This window comes from Chlorocebus sabaeus, chromosome 26 (assembly GCF_047675955.1).
Source record: "Chlorocebus sabaeus isolate Y175 chromosome 26, mChlSab1.0.hap1, whole genome shotgun sequence".
NCBI lineage: Eukaryota > Metazoa > Chordata > Mammalia > Primates > Cercopithecidae > Chlorocebus > Chlorocebus sabaeus.
Window position 1 is genome coordinate 4,780,537 of NC_132929.1, and position 16,148 is coordinate 4,796,684.

General features: G+C 41.2%; 1 protein-coding gene across 1 annotated transcript; it reads right to left on the minus strand.

Annotated features, from left to right (window-relative positions):
* Positions 1 to 676: 676 nt before the first annotated feature.
* MKRN3 (makorin ring finger protein 3) lies at positions 677 to 15,068 on the minus strand. Its single transcript, XM_008017383.3, has one exon. It carries the CDS (start codon positions 14,957 to 14,959, stop codon positions 13,436 to 13,438), a length of 1,524 nt encoding a protein of 507 aa, XP_008015574.1. The 5' UTR covers positions 14,960 to 15,068; the 3' UTR covers positions 677 to 13,435.
* Positions 15,069 to 16,148: the final 1,080 nt, after the last annotated feature.

Genomic DNA, 16,148 nt, shown 5'->3' on the forward strand with positions numbered 1-16,148 from the left:
CATGTTGGCCAGGCTAGTCTGGAACTCCTGACCTCAAGTGAGACCCTTGTTTCAGCCTCCCACCGTGTTGCAATTACAGATGTGAGCCACTGCACCCATTATAATGAAGGCTGAGATTAATATCCTTGTACTTGAAAGATTTTGTATGTATAGAATAAACCTGCAGTCACATTTTTAAAAAACAGAATGGCTTGGTCAAGGTGTACGCATATGTGAACTCATGATTTAATTATCATTGAATGTTCCTCCATGGAAATTGTACCAATTATACTCCTGCAAGCAACGTATGCCTATTTCCCCGACACAGTGTTTGTAAACATCTGGGTTTTTGACAAATTGGGAGGAAACTGAAATTTCATCAGTTTTAATAATTATTATTATTAGTGATGCTTGACAACTTTTCCCCACCTTCAAACTATATGCATTTTGCTTTCTGTGCAAGATTTATACTTTGTTGATTTAAGTTACTAGTATTTTATTTTATTTTATTTTATTTTATTTTATTTTATTTTATTTTATTTTATTTTTTGAGACGGAGTCTTGCTCTGTCGCCCAGACTGGAGTGCAGTGGCCGGATCTCAGCTCACTGCAAGCTCCGCCTCCCGGGTTCATGCCATTCTCCTGCCTCAGCCTCCCGAGTAGCTGGGACTACAGGCGCCCGCCACCACGCCCAGCTAGTTTTTTTGTAGTTTTAGTAGAGACGGGGTTTCACCGTGTTAGCCAGGATGGTCTCGATCTTCTGACCTCGTGATCCGCCCGTCTCGGCCTCCCAAAGTGCTGGGATTACAGGCTTGAGCCACCGCGCCCGGCCAGTTACTAGTATTTTATTAGGAGCCTTTATATATTATGGAAATAAATTCTTATAGTTTGATACTTTTCTAGGGGTGTAGAAGCTGCTCATATCGAATTCATTAGCTCATTTTAAACTGGTTACATTTGTAAGGCACAGCAGTTGACGAGAGGTCCCGCTCTGCAGTCAGATGGGCAAGTCTATTAACTGTGTGCCACGGACATGTCTATGAGCCTCCCTCAGCTTCAGTGCTCTCAGCTACTACAAGGGGTTAATAGTGCCTACCTCTTGGGATGGTTGGAAGGATTAATTGGGATAAACCATCTTAGAGCCTGGCACACAGTAGACCCTATGCAGTTATTGCTACAATTATGGTCAAACTTTTAAGAGTTTTATAGAATATGTCATTGTAAGACATTCTTGACCCCAAGACTTTAAAATATAAAGGAAATCCTTTTCTGGTTTTGTATTTGTTTGAAATTTTGATGTAAGTGGAATTTATGCTGCTGTTAAAGTATGCTATTTGGAGCCCATATATTAGTTTTCTAAATGACTCCTGAATTCACCCAACAACTTTTATTGAATAATCCTTTTATCTTTATCATAAACCCAATACATATGTCTGTTTATGAACCTTTTTAGTATATATTTTTTATCAATTCAAGTCCCACTACCTGCTCTTCATATTGCTGGCAATATGACACTGTTTGAAGACCTGGTAAAGTTCACTGACCGGATGCTTTTCAATTCTAAAATGTTCTGGTCCTACTGGCTTTTCCCCCACAACGTATCAACTTTCATAATAGTTTTTGTTTAAAGAACTAGTTTGTACTTGTGTTGTTATGAGAGACACACACACACACACACACGTTTTCATTTACAGTTACTGGCTCATAACTCCCATAGCCCTTGTTACAGTCTTTTTTAAAAAAATAATACTGGGTGTTAGGCTTCAGGAGCAGGACTTAGGAAACAATCTCTCTCTCTTCTCCTGACCTCCTTTCAGCCACCTCAAGACAGGAGGACTCTAATTTCACCCAGCCTTTCTGATGTGGATCAGAAGATCCTCATTCCATAAAGGGCCATACCCCCCATACCCTGGGGGAAGGAATGCTTATGTTATGAAGCTGCCACAAAAACCCCAGAGCACTGGGCTCAAAAGGCTTCTGGATAGCTGAACACCTGGAGGTTCCTGGAGGGTGGCACTCCAGGAGGGCACGGGAGCTCCACCCCATTCTCCCATAGCCGCCTCAAATGCATCTCTTCATCTGCATCCTTTGTAATAAATCAGTAAACATGTTTCACTGAGTTCTGTGAGCTGCTCCAGCAAATTAATCAAATCCGAAGAGTGGGTTGTGGGAACGCCAACTTGAAGCCCACTGGTCAGAAGTTCCAGAGGCCTGGACTTGTGACTGGTGTCTAGGGAGTGGGAGGAGTCTTGGGGCCGGCTGGCCCCTCTCCCTGTGGGATCTGACACTATCTTCAGGTAGACAGCCTTGGAATTAAATTGGAGGATTCCCAGCTGGTGTCTGCTGCTTGGTGTGTGTGAAATGCCCCCACATTTAGTTACCGACGTTTTCTGCGTTCGTGATTGTTGTGGTTGAGAATAGAGGAAGGACACAGTTATAATAAGACTTTTCCCTAAGCAGTACTTTATTAGAAATTTGGTAAATTCATTAAAAAATTGACACATCGGTAATGGTAAAGTTCCCTATCAAATTATATATTATTTTCATTTGCTCAAGTATTTATGGTTTCCTGAAGACACTTAACACATTTTTAAATTTATTCCATTTTTATTTATTCCTAAAGTACATGGTTCCTGTGTAGTTTATTGTTGTGATAACAAAAATAGGTGTTTTATTACATTTTCTATAATATGAAACTTATCCACATTATTCTCCTAGAATTTTACTGATTTTTATTTTTTGAATTTTTACAGAAATTTTCAGATTTTCAACATACAACATCTCAGATGAATTTAAATCCTTCTTTGAAGGATGTATCATTTATATGTCTCATTATTTGGCCTTGTATACAATTGCATTGATTGATACATCAAAATAATGACTAACAGTGAAGAAAGGAGAGTAAAATCTAATTGTTTTTGCTTGATCAAAAGAGATGATTATAGGATTATCTTTTTGACTGATTAAAGAAATACAATGCTGAAATATTTTTATTCTAATATTTTCTTTAAATTTTGCATCATTATTCATAAATTTGATCATTAGTTTGCATGTATTTGTGAATGGGTGTTTGTGTGTGTTCACTATCTTCATTACATTCTGATATAAAATTCTGTGTCATTCATAATTAAACATGTCAGTGACCCTTCCTTCCATTTTAAACTTCTGGATTGTGTTACATAGCACTTTAATGATTTGTTCTTTAAAGGTTTTATGAGAATCCCTATTTAAATTGTGATAATCATTCTAATTTTATGGTAACTAGGTTACATTGTCATGTTTTGTAGCCAATGTTTGATAAATGATAAATGCCTAGAAAATTATCAATTTCAGTTTTGCAATTAATCTACATCTGGTTGAGTGATTTCTTATGTTTGTTTGATAGAATAACTGTTGTGAAATCCTCCTACTGAATGTAAGTGTGTATGTGATTTTGTTTTTATTTTTTCTCATTTTCCTCATCAATTTAGTGGTTTATTTTATGAATTATTTTCAAAGTCTCAGCCTTTATATTTAATATTTTAATTTTCCTATGTTAATTTTTGATTTCCTTTCATTAGTTATGTATTTTTGTGTGTTCATTTCTCAAAAATTTAGATTTGGTAATATACATATATAAATATATTTATGCCTTAAATAGCTGTATTATATACACTAAAGCAAATTGATCACAAATTTATTTATTTTTATTTTTTATTTGAGACAGAGTCTCGCTCTGTCGCCCAGGATGGAGTGCAGTGGCGCAATCTCGGCTCACTGCAAGCTCCACCTCTCGGGTTCACACCATTCTCCTGCCTCAGCCTCCTGAGTAACTGGGACTACAGGTGCCCGCCACCACGCCCGGCTAATTTTTTGTTTTTGTACTTTTTAGTAGAGACGGGGTGTCACCGTGTTAGCCAGGATGGTTTCGATCTCCTGACCTCGTGATCCGCCCATCTCGGCCTCCCAAAGTGCTGGGATTACAAACTTGAGCCACTGCGCCCGACCAATGTCTTATTTTTTAACTGTGCTATTCTTTCACTAATATTTCATTTCCTATTTTTTGCATCAATATTCATAAATGAGACAGATCTCTAGTTATTTTTGTATTACACTATGTTGGTACTATGGTTTGAATGTGTTCTCCCAAGAGCATGTGTTGGAAACTTAATCCCCAATATAACAGTGTTGGAAGGTAAGCCCTAATGGGAAATGCTGAGGTAATGAGAGCTCTACCCTCATGAATGGATTAATACCAATTATCAAAGGGCTGGAAGTTTTGAGTTCAGGCTCTTGCTCCCTCTCACGCTCATTGCCCTTTTGCCATGGGACAGTGCAACAAGAAGGCCTTCTCCAGACATTGGCCCCTCAATCTTAGATTTCCCAGCCTCCATAACAATGAGCCAATAAACTTCTGTTCATCATAAACTACCCAGTCTCAGGCACAGAGGGGCCCCAATTTATGATGGTTCGACATATGATTACTCAACTTCACGACAGGCGTATCAGGACATAACCCCAGTGTAACTCAGTGAGCATCTGGACTTAACAATGGTTTGACTTATGATTTTTTGTCTTTATAATGGGTTTATAGGGACATTAAATGCATTTTCAACTATGGTATTTTCTATTTATGGTGGGTTTCTTGGGACACAGCCCCACCATAAGTCAAGGGGCATGTGTATTCTGTTATAGCAGCACAAAAGGAACTAGAACTGGCAGTATTTTGATACCATGTTATATACCATTCATAAGTTATGTAGGTACACCTTTATTTTATGAAATAGTGCTTCTCAGTCTGTTTGTGTTGCTATGAAGAAATGCCTGAGGATGAGTAATGTATTTAAAATAGAGGTTTCTTTGGCTCATGGTTCTGGAGACTGTACAAGAAGCATGGCCCCAACACCTGCTTCTGGTGAGAACTTGGGGCAACTTCCACCCATGCCAGAAAGGGAAGGGGAGTAGGTATCACATGGCAAGAGAGAAACCGAGATAGAAGAGGAGGAAATGACAAGGTCTTTTCAACAACCAGTTCTCTAGAGAACTCAGAGTAAGAACTCACTCATCCCTGTAGGATGGCACCAAGCCATTCATGAGGGATCCACCCCAATATTCCCAACACCTCCCACCAGGCCCCACCTCCAACACTGGTTATCAAATTTCAATATGAGACTCGGTGGGGCCAAAGACACCATAACCAAACCACAGTATTCTGCCCCTGACCCCCTAAAACTCATGTTCTTCTCACATTGCCAGATAAAATCATCCTATCAACAAAGTCTTAACTTGGTCCAGCATCAACTCAAAAGTCCAAAGTCCAAAGTCTCATCTGAGACTCCAGGCAAGTTCTTTACAGCTGTGAACCTGTAAAATAAAAAACAAGATATTTACTTCCAAGATACAAATGTGATATAGGCATTGGTTAGACATTCCCATTCCAAAAGGGAGAAATCAGCCTAAAGAAAGAGGTAATACTCCCCACATTAAGTCTAGAACTCAGAAGGGCAGATACAAAAACTCAAAGCCCCAAAATATTCTCCTTTGACTCCATGTCCCACATCCTGGGCACAACGGTATGAGGTGTGGGCTCTCAAGGCCTTGGGCAGCCCTGTCCCCGTGGCGTTGCTGTGTGAAGCGCATGTGGCTCTTATCATGTGTTGGAGTCCAGTGCTTGCGGCTTTTCCATGCTGAGAGTGCATGCGCTGGCGACTCTAGAATTCTGGGGTCTGCAGGATGGCAATCCTACTCCCACAGCTCCACTAGGCGGTGCGTGGTGGAGACACTTCGTGGGGGCTCCAACCCACAAAGAGCCTCAGTCAGTCTCATACCGTGTGCCTGCAGTTTTAGCACTGCATGGAAGCCCCAAACATTACAGCTTGCACCCACTGAGGCAGTGGTCTAAGCAGTAGCTTGAGCCCTTTGAGCTTTAGCTGTGGTCCGAGCAGCCAGGACATGGGAAGCAGCTTCCCAAGATTGCACAGGGCAGCAGCACCCTGGGCCTGGCCCAGAAGCCATCTGTCCTTCTAGGCCTGTGGACCTGTAATGGGAGGAGTAAACTCAGATTCTGAAATGCCTTTGGACTGTTTTCACACTGTTCCAAGTGGCTCTTTTTTTTTTTTTTTATCTGTGCTAATCTTTCTAGCAAGTGGTTGTTCAGCTGTCCCCCTCAGATTTCCTCTCCTGAAAAATGCTCTTTCCTTCTCTTTCTCATGGCCAGGCTTGAGTTTTCCAAATTTTTATGCTCTGTATCCCTTTTAACCATAAGTTCCAACTTTAAGTCCTTCCTTTGCTCCCATATCTGTCGACTGTTGGATGCAGCCATACCACTTCTTGAATGCTCTGCTGCTTAGAAATTTCTTCTGCCAGATACTTTAGGCCATCACTCTTAAGTGCAGGTTTCCACAAAGTGCTAGAGTGTATACACAATGCAGCCAAATTATTTGCTAGGGTATAACTTTGCTTCAGTTCCCAGTAAGTTCCTCATTTCCATCGGAGACCTCCTCAGCATGTCCTTCACTGTCGGTATTTCTATCAGCATTTTTGGTCACAACCAGTCTCTAGGAAGTTCCAGAATTTCCCTTCCTATCTTCTTCTGAGCCCTCTAGACTCTTCCAGCCTCTGCTCATTACCCAGTTCCAAAGCTGCTTCCAAATTTTTAGGTATTTTTATAGCAACATTCCACTCCTCAGCACCAATTTTCTGGTCTTAGTCCATTTTTGTTTCTATAAAGGAATATATGAAACTGAATAATATAGTTTTTAAAACCAGCTTCTTTGGCTTATGGTTCTGGAGTCTGTAAAAGAATAATGGCTCCAGCCGGGCGTGGTGGCTCATGCCTGTAATCTCAGTACTTTTGGAGGTCCAGTCGGGTGGATCACCTGAGGTCAGGAGTTCGAGACCAGCCTGACCAACATGGTGAAACCCTGTCTCTACTAAAAATACAAAAATTATCTGGGCGTGGTGGTGGGCACCTGTAATCCCAGCTACTTGGAAGGCTGAGGCAGGAGAATCGCATGAACCCCTGAGGCAGAGGTTGCAGTGAGCCAGGAGTGCAGCTTTGTACTCCAGCCTGGGAAACAAGAGCAAAAATCCACACACACACACACACATACACACACACACACAAGCATGGCACCAATATCTGCTTCTGGTGAGGGCCCTCAGGAAGCTTCCAATCATGATGAAAGAGGAATAGGAGAAGATATCACATCATGAAGAGGAGGCAAAGGAGTTGCCAGGCTGTTTTCCTATTTTTTTAGAGACAGGGTCTCACTCTGCAGCCCAGGCTGGAGTGCGGTGGTACAATCATAGCTCACTGCAGCTGCGACCTCCTGGGCTCAATCAATCCTCCCTCCTCAACACCGATTAACTAGCACTACAAGCATGCACCACCATGTCTGGTTAATTGTTTCTATTTTTTTGTAGAGATGGGGTCTCACTATGTTGTCCAGTCTGGTCCAAACTCCTGGTCTCAAGCAATCCTTATGCCTCTGTCTCCCAGAGTGTTAGGATTACAGGCATGAGCCACTGTGCCCAGCCTAGGCTCTTCTCAACAACCAGTTCTAACGGGAGTTCAGAGAATTCACTCACTTCTGAGAGAACAGCAGCAAAAGCCATTCATGAAGGATCTGCTCCCATTACTCACACACCTCCTGCCAGGCCCCACCTCCAACACTGTGGATCAAATTTCAACACGAGACTTGGTGGGCTCAACAAACCATATCCAAACCATAGCAGTTCTGTATACTGAATGTTTGTGTATCTTCAAAATTTCTACAGTGAAATCTAATCTCTAAGGTAATGGTATTAGGAGATGGGACCTTTGGAAGGTGTTGGAGTCATGATGGTGGAGGCCTCATACATGGGATTAATGCCCTTAATAAAAGAGGCTCCAGTTACCAGCTCAAATGGTATACACAGCTTTGTGTCTAAGCCCCCACAACTGTGATTCCCTTATGGTTTATATCGTATTGTATTCTTGATTAACTTGCATAAAACTTTCACTAGAACATGTTATCATATGGCATTGCTTCAAGCACTTCTCCACTGAAAAACAAACTACCCATAAAAAAGAAAACAAATATATTTATGTAATTATTTATAGTTTTTAATTTTAATACATTTTATTGTACATTAAAACAGCACAATTAAAACCCCCACAAAGGGGTCCCAGTGGCGTTGGTAGTGCCTTCCACTATGTGAGGACAATTGACAGTGTGTTCTTACGAAGATGGTCATCTATGAACCAGGAACCGACCCTCACCAGGCACCAAGCTGCCGGTGCCATGCTCTTAAACCTCTCAGCCTCCAGAACTGTGAGAAATAAATGTATGTTGCTGGTAAGCCACCTAGTTTATGATATTTGCTCAAATGGACAAAGAAATGGTTTATACAGCATTGCAATATATTTTACCTAAATGTGTAAGTAAATTTCAGGGGATAATGTCTTTGGTTTCTTTTTGTGTGGAGTAGGGAATGAGTGCAATTTAGACAACTTCATTTTTTTTGTTGTTAGCAATAGGTTCGTTTAGATTTGTCATCTGGATTGATGTTTGGAAATTTATGTTTATGTTGAAACTGTTAAATTTTGTTTCATATTTTCAAGTACCTTTCCCTTGGGTATAACAAGGATTTATTTCCCATTTCTTTAGTGCCTTTTTAGCTCTAATTACCTCTGATTAACATTTCCTATGTTAATTGCACTTTATCCTTTATTTTTTAAGTTAGTGGTTTATCTGTTTACTAATTATTTTTACAAAAAAAAAATTTGGCCTTTACATTTTCATTCTCTGTTCAACAAATTTTTAGTTTAATATTTATTAATTCCTCCTGCTTACCTTAGTTGTGTTTGTATGTGTTTGTGTCTATGTGTGCATGTGTTCATGCTGTGGTCTTTTTAAAATTTAGGTTTGAATACCTAGTTAATTAGGCTCTTTGTTTTTAAGACAATATACATTAGTATTTAAAATTAGGAGTTATACTCTGAGTACAGATCTAGAAGTATCCTCTATATTATGGTATGTATAATTTGCCATTGTCATATTATATTCTAAATGATTTTGAATTCACTCCTACATCAAATTATTTATGAAAGACAATTAAAAGTGGTAGTAGCTTATTTTCTTTTACTTTTCTTTCTTTTTTTTTTTTTTTGAAACAGAGTCTTGCTCTGTTGCCCAGGCTGGAGTGCAGTGGCGCGATCTCTGCTCACTGCAAGCTCCTCCTCCTGGGTTCCCGGCATTCTCCTGCCTTAGCCTCCAGAGTAGCTGGGACTACAGGTGCCCGCCACCACGCCAAGCTAATTTTTTTTTTTTTTTGTATTTTTAGTAGAGACAGGGTTTCACTGTGTTAGCCAGGACGGTCTTGATCTCCTGACTTCATGATCCACCTGCCTCAGCCTCCCAGAGTGCTGGGATTACAAGTGTGAACCACTGTGCCCAGACAGTAGGAGCTTATTTTCTTATATTGACCTCAGAGAATGTTGCCTGTACTACTTTTAATATCTAGATCTAATTGACAGTTTCACTGTACTCTATTTCATAATTATTTTTGTTATTGTTCCCTTAATATTGGAAAATGTGATATATATTTTCATGGCAAAAACTGACATGAATTAATTTACTTCTACGCACTAGTACTGGGTTACTTCCCATACATCCCTGTTCCCAGCCCTACCCTAACTCCATCCCACACTGAAGTTGTAGTTTAGCATTAGCTGTGGCAACAGAAACCATGCCTCCACGACGTTTGGAAAACCGTAAAATGGAAGAGCATACGGACATAGACTACGGACCGAAAATGTTTCCCTGTCAGTGAAATTCAGTGAATTGATTTAGTGACATGCGAGCCATGAGACAAAGTGATTTCCGCATCTTCAAAGGGGAAGAATTACCAGGTCAATTTCTCTTAGCATATTTGCATGTGTGGATATCCATCAAATCGAGACACATGAAACCTAAGCAAACCTGCCTCGTTTTAGGCTTTTTTAGTTGTAGCTGAAATGATACCATTTTTGTAGACCCCAGGGCAGAATCCCTAAGTCCTCCTAGGGGTGAGGGCCTGCACACACACTGCATCACTCACAGAGCAGGCCTTTGTGTGGCAAAGCTTTCTTTGTTCCTGACTGCAGCAGGGGAGTGGTCAGATCGTGGGAAAGCCCTTGGTAACACTTCACCCAGACTTGGTGGCAGTAATACTTCCGTTATTTGACATTTTTCTGAATGAACTGATGAGGGAACAAGGAATCCCATATATTCTAAAAATGTCCCTTTGTTATTTTCCTCACTTAGAAATCTGCCAAAAATATGTATTTCTTTTGTTATATTTTAAGTAACTGAATAGCACATATTTAGTTTCAACTGAATAATTTTTGCTGAAAAAATACTTCATCTTTTTGAAATTATGAATGTGAGGGTAATATACCCCTTGCTTACCAAAATAATCATTAAATGATAATGTTACATTAATACAAGTTCCAAAGATTCTCAAAAAGAAAATCTTGGTGATTAATTTCTGTGCAATCACCTTTTCATGTCCAAAAATATGCACAAATCTCACATCTATATAGATCACTAAAAAAAAAAACAAACCAACAAACCTATGTTTCGAGCTTTTTGTCCAGACTACATTTGATCCTCACAACAATCCTGCAAAAGTAGGTGGAACTGTACCCATTTCTCATATGAAGAAACTGAAGTACAGAAAATTAAGTAACTTCCTTAGACTGTGAAACTGAATGGTTAGTAAGAAGCAGAGTCAGCATTCTAACTACCCTTTGTCTCCCAAGCCACTTTATTTTCTACTAACCATTGTCCTACTATAAATCCTGAACTTTACCATTATCTGGCTTGAGATACGGTTTGAATAAAAACATGGTATTTCACAATGCAGGGAAGTGTACATTTGGAGAAACTTTCCACAGCTTTCTGGGCTCAGCTTAAAAACACCTCTCTGAAAGCTTTGCCACTACTGGGACTCATTTTTTGAGACTTTGGTGTTGGCACAGTCTTTGAGAATACACCATCTGGTCTCATTCTTTGGTTGTTTAGTTCATCTAATCTCTCTTTCTCCTGCACCACTGCAGGGCAGGAACCTCAGATGTTTGGAATTTATTTGGAATCTGTCACTCACCTTGCATGCCAGTGATAGTCAGGCATCAAGGGTGTCCTAATTGGTGAATTCTTTCGCTAAGAGGAATCAAGAGGAAAGGAATATGGCAAAAGGTCCAGGCAAATAGGCTGAGGTACTTACTAGCACCAGGAGTCATGTAAGAAGGGAGAGGCAATGTAAAATTAGAGGAGGCTGAGGCACATTCTGAAGCAGTGGACTAAAATCACTGAGCTGGCAGCCTATAGATGAAAGCCCCATGGCTCCTATGTTCTGCGGGAGCTTATTCATGTCCATCTTTGCTCCACTTGGCTGAAGCATCCACACTTAAAGGCTGTACTTGCGTCTCCAGCAGCTACACTCAGCTAGTCCACCTGCTCCTAGTGAACATGGTAAGTGCAACTGCTCTGGACATACACTGAGTTCCAGTCTTTGTTCCACTAATTCACAGCTATGGGTCATAAACTCTATGGGCAAAACCTTTAAATTCTCTATTATTTACCTCATCAGGATAATGAGAAAAATTATAGCAAGTACCACATTAGGTCGTTCTGACAAATTCATCCTTTTGCATGCAAATTACATGGTATAAAAACTCTTAAATATGCCATATTTGTTGGACAGTGAGGACAGTGTGAATAACCTGGGACTCACGATTCAGACTCCTAGCATATTTTTCAGCTACTTCAGCCAAGATAAGTGCATCTGCAGTTGATGCAGATCTTAAGTTATGCAGGTAAGTCATTAAAATGGCATAATTATCTTCCACATTCATTTTTTCTTTGCTTGTTTGGTTACTAAAAAGGTGTATTAAAATTGTCCACTAAGAGTCTGGAGTTAGGATTTTCTATTTTTATCAGTTGTGTATCTGATACAACGTTATTAAATGTATACAAAATTTGAACAGTTATATATTCCTGTGAATTACAATTTAATGTTTATGTATCATTCCTTTTTATCTCCAGCAAAATATTTATCCTTACCATAAACATTGTCTACAATCAAGACAGTCACAGCACCTGTTTGTTTTTTTTTCCCATCTTACTACTTTGAATGCTTCTGTATTTTTATGTTGTGTGTATTTTAAATAGGATGTTTCATTTTGATTGTAATGAAGTCTTATAGCCTTTGACTTTCAGTCTTTAAACTGCTTTCATTTAATCTAAGTTGTATGTAAATTTTCTATATTACTCTTACACTTAGTTTTTAGTGCTTTCTATATTTTATTATCTTTCCATTATTTTATTCTCACTGGTTTTAGTATTTTTGTTCTATTTTCCCTTTTATAATCTTGTTACTTTAATGTTGAAATCTTTTGTCTAAAGCCCCTTGTTGGGAAAGTCTAGAGACTTTGTATATCAAATACAAAGCACTGTGCCTCTGAGCCTAGGATTTGCTGTTACAAAGAATTATTGAGAAGGTGGCTAAACTGCATAGGAACACCATTTCTGTTTTTATAGAGTGAGCTATTAATGCCATTGTAAGAATTACCAATATAGTGCTTTGTAAGTCCTCTAAGATCTGCATCTGTTACATTTGGCCAGACCCACTTGAACAGTCCTTTTCATTAGATGCTAATTACTGGCTTCTGTGCAAGGGACAGAATGATTATTCACACAACTCACATCCACACAACAGCCAATCCTGTTAGGCTTTGACCTTCAGCTTTCGGCTCTGTATTTACTTTATTACATAAACATAAATATTGTGATGTATGTTCTTTTATATATATTTTCAAATACATAGCTCTTATACATATATATTATATATATATCATTCTTAAATATATATTTCCAAATATAAATTATTTCATGTCAAGCTAAACAGGATAAAAACATGTAAACATATACACTTGGTTTTGGTCAAGTAAAACACAAAATCACAAGTTCATCACAGTTTAACAAGTGCACTTGAAGGGGAAGGAGGGAAAGAACAAACTGTAAACAGATGAGCAGCTGCAAGACCCTGCGAGGGTCCATTTGTTAAGGCTATTATAGCACAAAGCTACTAGTTCAATTAAAACTTCTCCTTTCACTCTGCCACATTTACTCTTGAGGGTCTTCAAAATAAGTGTGGAAATTCAATAAACACTACACTAGAACTGAGTTAATCCTGTTGAAAACAGAGATGACAAAAAAAGCCATAAGCTGACATTAATATTAATTTCACCAAAACAGTAACTTTAAGGACTTATTTTTTTTTAACACAGATAATCACCATAATCCTAGGGGGAAAGATATGCAGAATAGACAAGAAAACAGAAGCACTGCCTCAATAGCCCCTGAAAGCAATAAGAGTGTCAACACAGGGAAAACAGGCAATAGCAGACGACAGAACCTCAGCAGACTAGACCACATGCCACAGCACAATGCTACAGATTCAAATTGAAATATTCTTCCAGCTCATAATGAAGCAAGTCCCACTGGTCCTCAGAGAAGGGTAACTCATCTCTCAGTGAAAGAAACCGCTTAAACAACAGACTGGCCAGTCGAAGCACGACAAGCTCCTTCTTACGGCTTTTATAGAGCATGTCGCCCTCTCCCATTCGCACAGGCTCCACAAGTTGATGCCAGTATGCGCCGAACGACCCACCACCTGGCCCAGGAGGCTCATCTCCCCAGCCCTCAGGGTATTCATGCTTGTAAAAGCATGTGTCTCCAAATGGGCAGTTACCCCTGCCTTCCGCAAAATACCTGCAGGCCTTGTTGCTCATTGCCTCCTTGTATTGCTGAATAAGTTTCTGCTTCTCTTCCTCCTCCTCCACCCAGAACTCACTGGGAACGACCAAGTCGGAGGTGACCCTGCACTGCGGGCAAGACTTGATGATCCTGTTATCAAACTGTCTGGCACTTCTCCACCTGCGGATACACCTAATACAGAAGGTATGGTTGCAATTGGAAAGAATGCCAAAGCGGCGATCATTGGGGTTGGCTTTCTCATAGACAACCTCCATGCAGATGCCACACACCTTGTCCATACCACGCTGCACAGCAAACGAGAGTTCCATATCTTTCTCGTGTGCTTCAATGCAGGCCCTTATATGGTCTTCCCTCTGGGCAGCATCCATGGGGTGCAAGGCCTGCAGCCCACACATGTCGCATATGTCTCCATGGAGGAACATACAGCTCTCCCCACGAAAGCAAACTCCCCTGGAAGCATAATAGCAAAACCGCAACCCCCTGCCCACAGCCATCTGCTTCCTCTCAGTCTCTGAGCTCTGTGGAGGAGCCTCGGGGGCAGATGCAACCCAGCGGCCCCGGTAGGGCTGCCCTGGAACAAACTCAATGGCATCCGCCCAGCTTTCTACACCTGCTCCTCCAGCAGCTCCACGGTCTGCATTGTCTCTCTCGGCTTCAAAGAAACCCCTTTCAGCAGCCGAGCCAATCACAGGCAAGGAAAGGGAGGATGCAGCCGGGGGGGCTTCCGCCACTTCCTGAGTCGGGGGCTCGATGTGCGCAGCCGTGCTAGGGCCTCCACCTGCAGAGGCCCCAGGCGGCGAAACGCTGCCCTCAGTGGCCATCTTCCGACCAGAAAGGTCGTGGGAATAGCGACAGTTCTCCCCCTCCTTGCACTGCCCATGTATATAATACCTGCAGATGATCTGCTTTGTCCAAATGCCGCTGCTTCGGCTTGGAAACGGATTGCGCCATGCTCCTCCTCCTGAGGCTGGGGCAGGCCTCAGGCCTCCTGTGCGGAGGTGGGCAGGGACTGGAGCTACAGGGAAGGGGGCCCAGCCCACAGACGCATGTGGCAGGGCTGAATCTGGAGCAGCAGATTCCCTGGAGGGCTCACAGACGGGAAGGTCCGGCCCAGACACACCCTCCCCTGCTGCCTCAGCACCTGCCTGGGCCCCGGCTGCCTCGTGGGCTTCTGAGGGAGCTGCAGGCTCTTCCATGGCAGCTTCTTTACCCCGAAATGGTGCCAGAACGTCTCCGGTATTTTTTCTTTATGGGCTTGAGGCCCGGAGTCGCGGCCACGCTCGGAGGCTTCTTTAGGGGAAGTGTGCATCTCTTTTTCTTCCCCCCCGGTTCTTGGCTGCCTGTGACTGTGTGTTCCTACCTACTTCCGGGCCCAGGCAGCGCGGCGGACACTTCCTGTGGGGGCAACGTACGTGCCGCGCTTGGATTTTACCGCAATTTTCCAATCTGACATATTTTTTGTTCACACAAGCAGGGACCAACCCAGCCCCTTTTGTCTGCCTTCTGCCTCTGCTTCGCTGTGTTCCGGCAGCCCCTAATTCCCTCCTCACACCGTTTCCTCAGGAGAATGAGGTTTTACTTTAATCTCTTTTGGTTTCAGTCATGCACGTCTTCGTTGTATTTTCGTATCTGTCTGCTTTAAAAAAATTAGAATCCAATAGATTCTGAAACATTTCATACATGAATTATATAAATCCTTTTTTGATTCACTCCATCTTATGTCTGCGTGTTTTTTTTTTTAATGCCCTGTCACTGCTGGAAGATTTTTTCGATTTGCTCTGTTGACAAAGCGTCGTTTCTTTTGGTCTTTGTTTTCTGGGATTTCTGAGGGCTTACGCTGGATACGCTTTTCGCCAGCAAGGCATTAGCAGAGAGCGCTTCTGATCCGAGGCTAAGTTAGCACCTTTCAGATGTCTTTCTTTATTGTGATTACTATGCTCGTTTTCCCACTGTGTAGAAGCCCCAGACTTCAATCATTCCTGATGCTGGCTTAATAAGGCACTGTCCCCTGCATGACCCAGGCTTTTATTTTCTCTACTGGTTTAATTCATGGCAGCCCTTTGTTTCTCTTCCTTTCTTTCAACCCCATCTGTGCTGTGTTGTGGCATACTATCCACAAAGGAATGGTCTTTAATTTCCATATATAAGCGTTTTGTCATTTTTGCAGATACGTGTAGTAGATTAATCATTTTTTTGTATTCCTACTTTGCTGAGAGTACGTATCATGACCGCATACTGAATTCTGTCATGTAGTTTTATATATTTTTTGAGATAATCTTGTTTTTCCCTTTATTCTCTTAATGTGATTATTTGCAGCTATGAGTTTCAAATATTTAACTGACCAATTTGTTTCTAATAAGAAGCCCTTCTGTGTCATGATATATC

Coding starts and splice junctions, on each gene's coding strand:
- MKRN3 (XM_008017383.3), bottom strand. CDS start 14,959: ATGGAAGAGCCTGCAGCTCCCTCAGAAGCCCACGAGGCAGCCGGGGCC.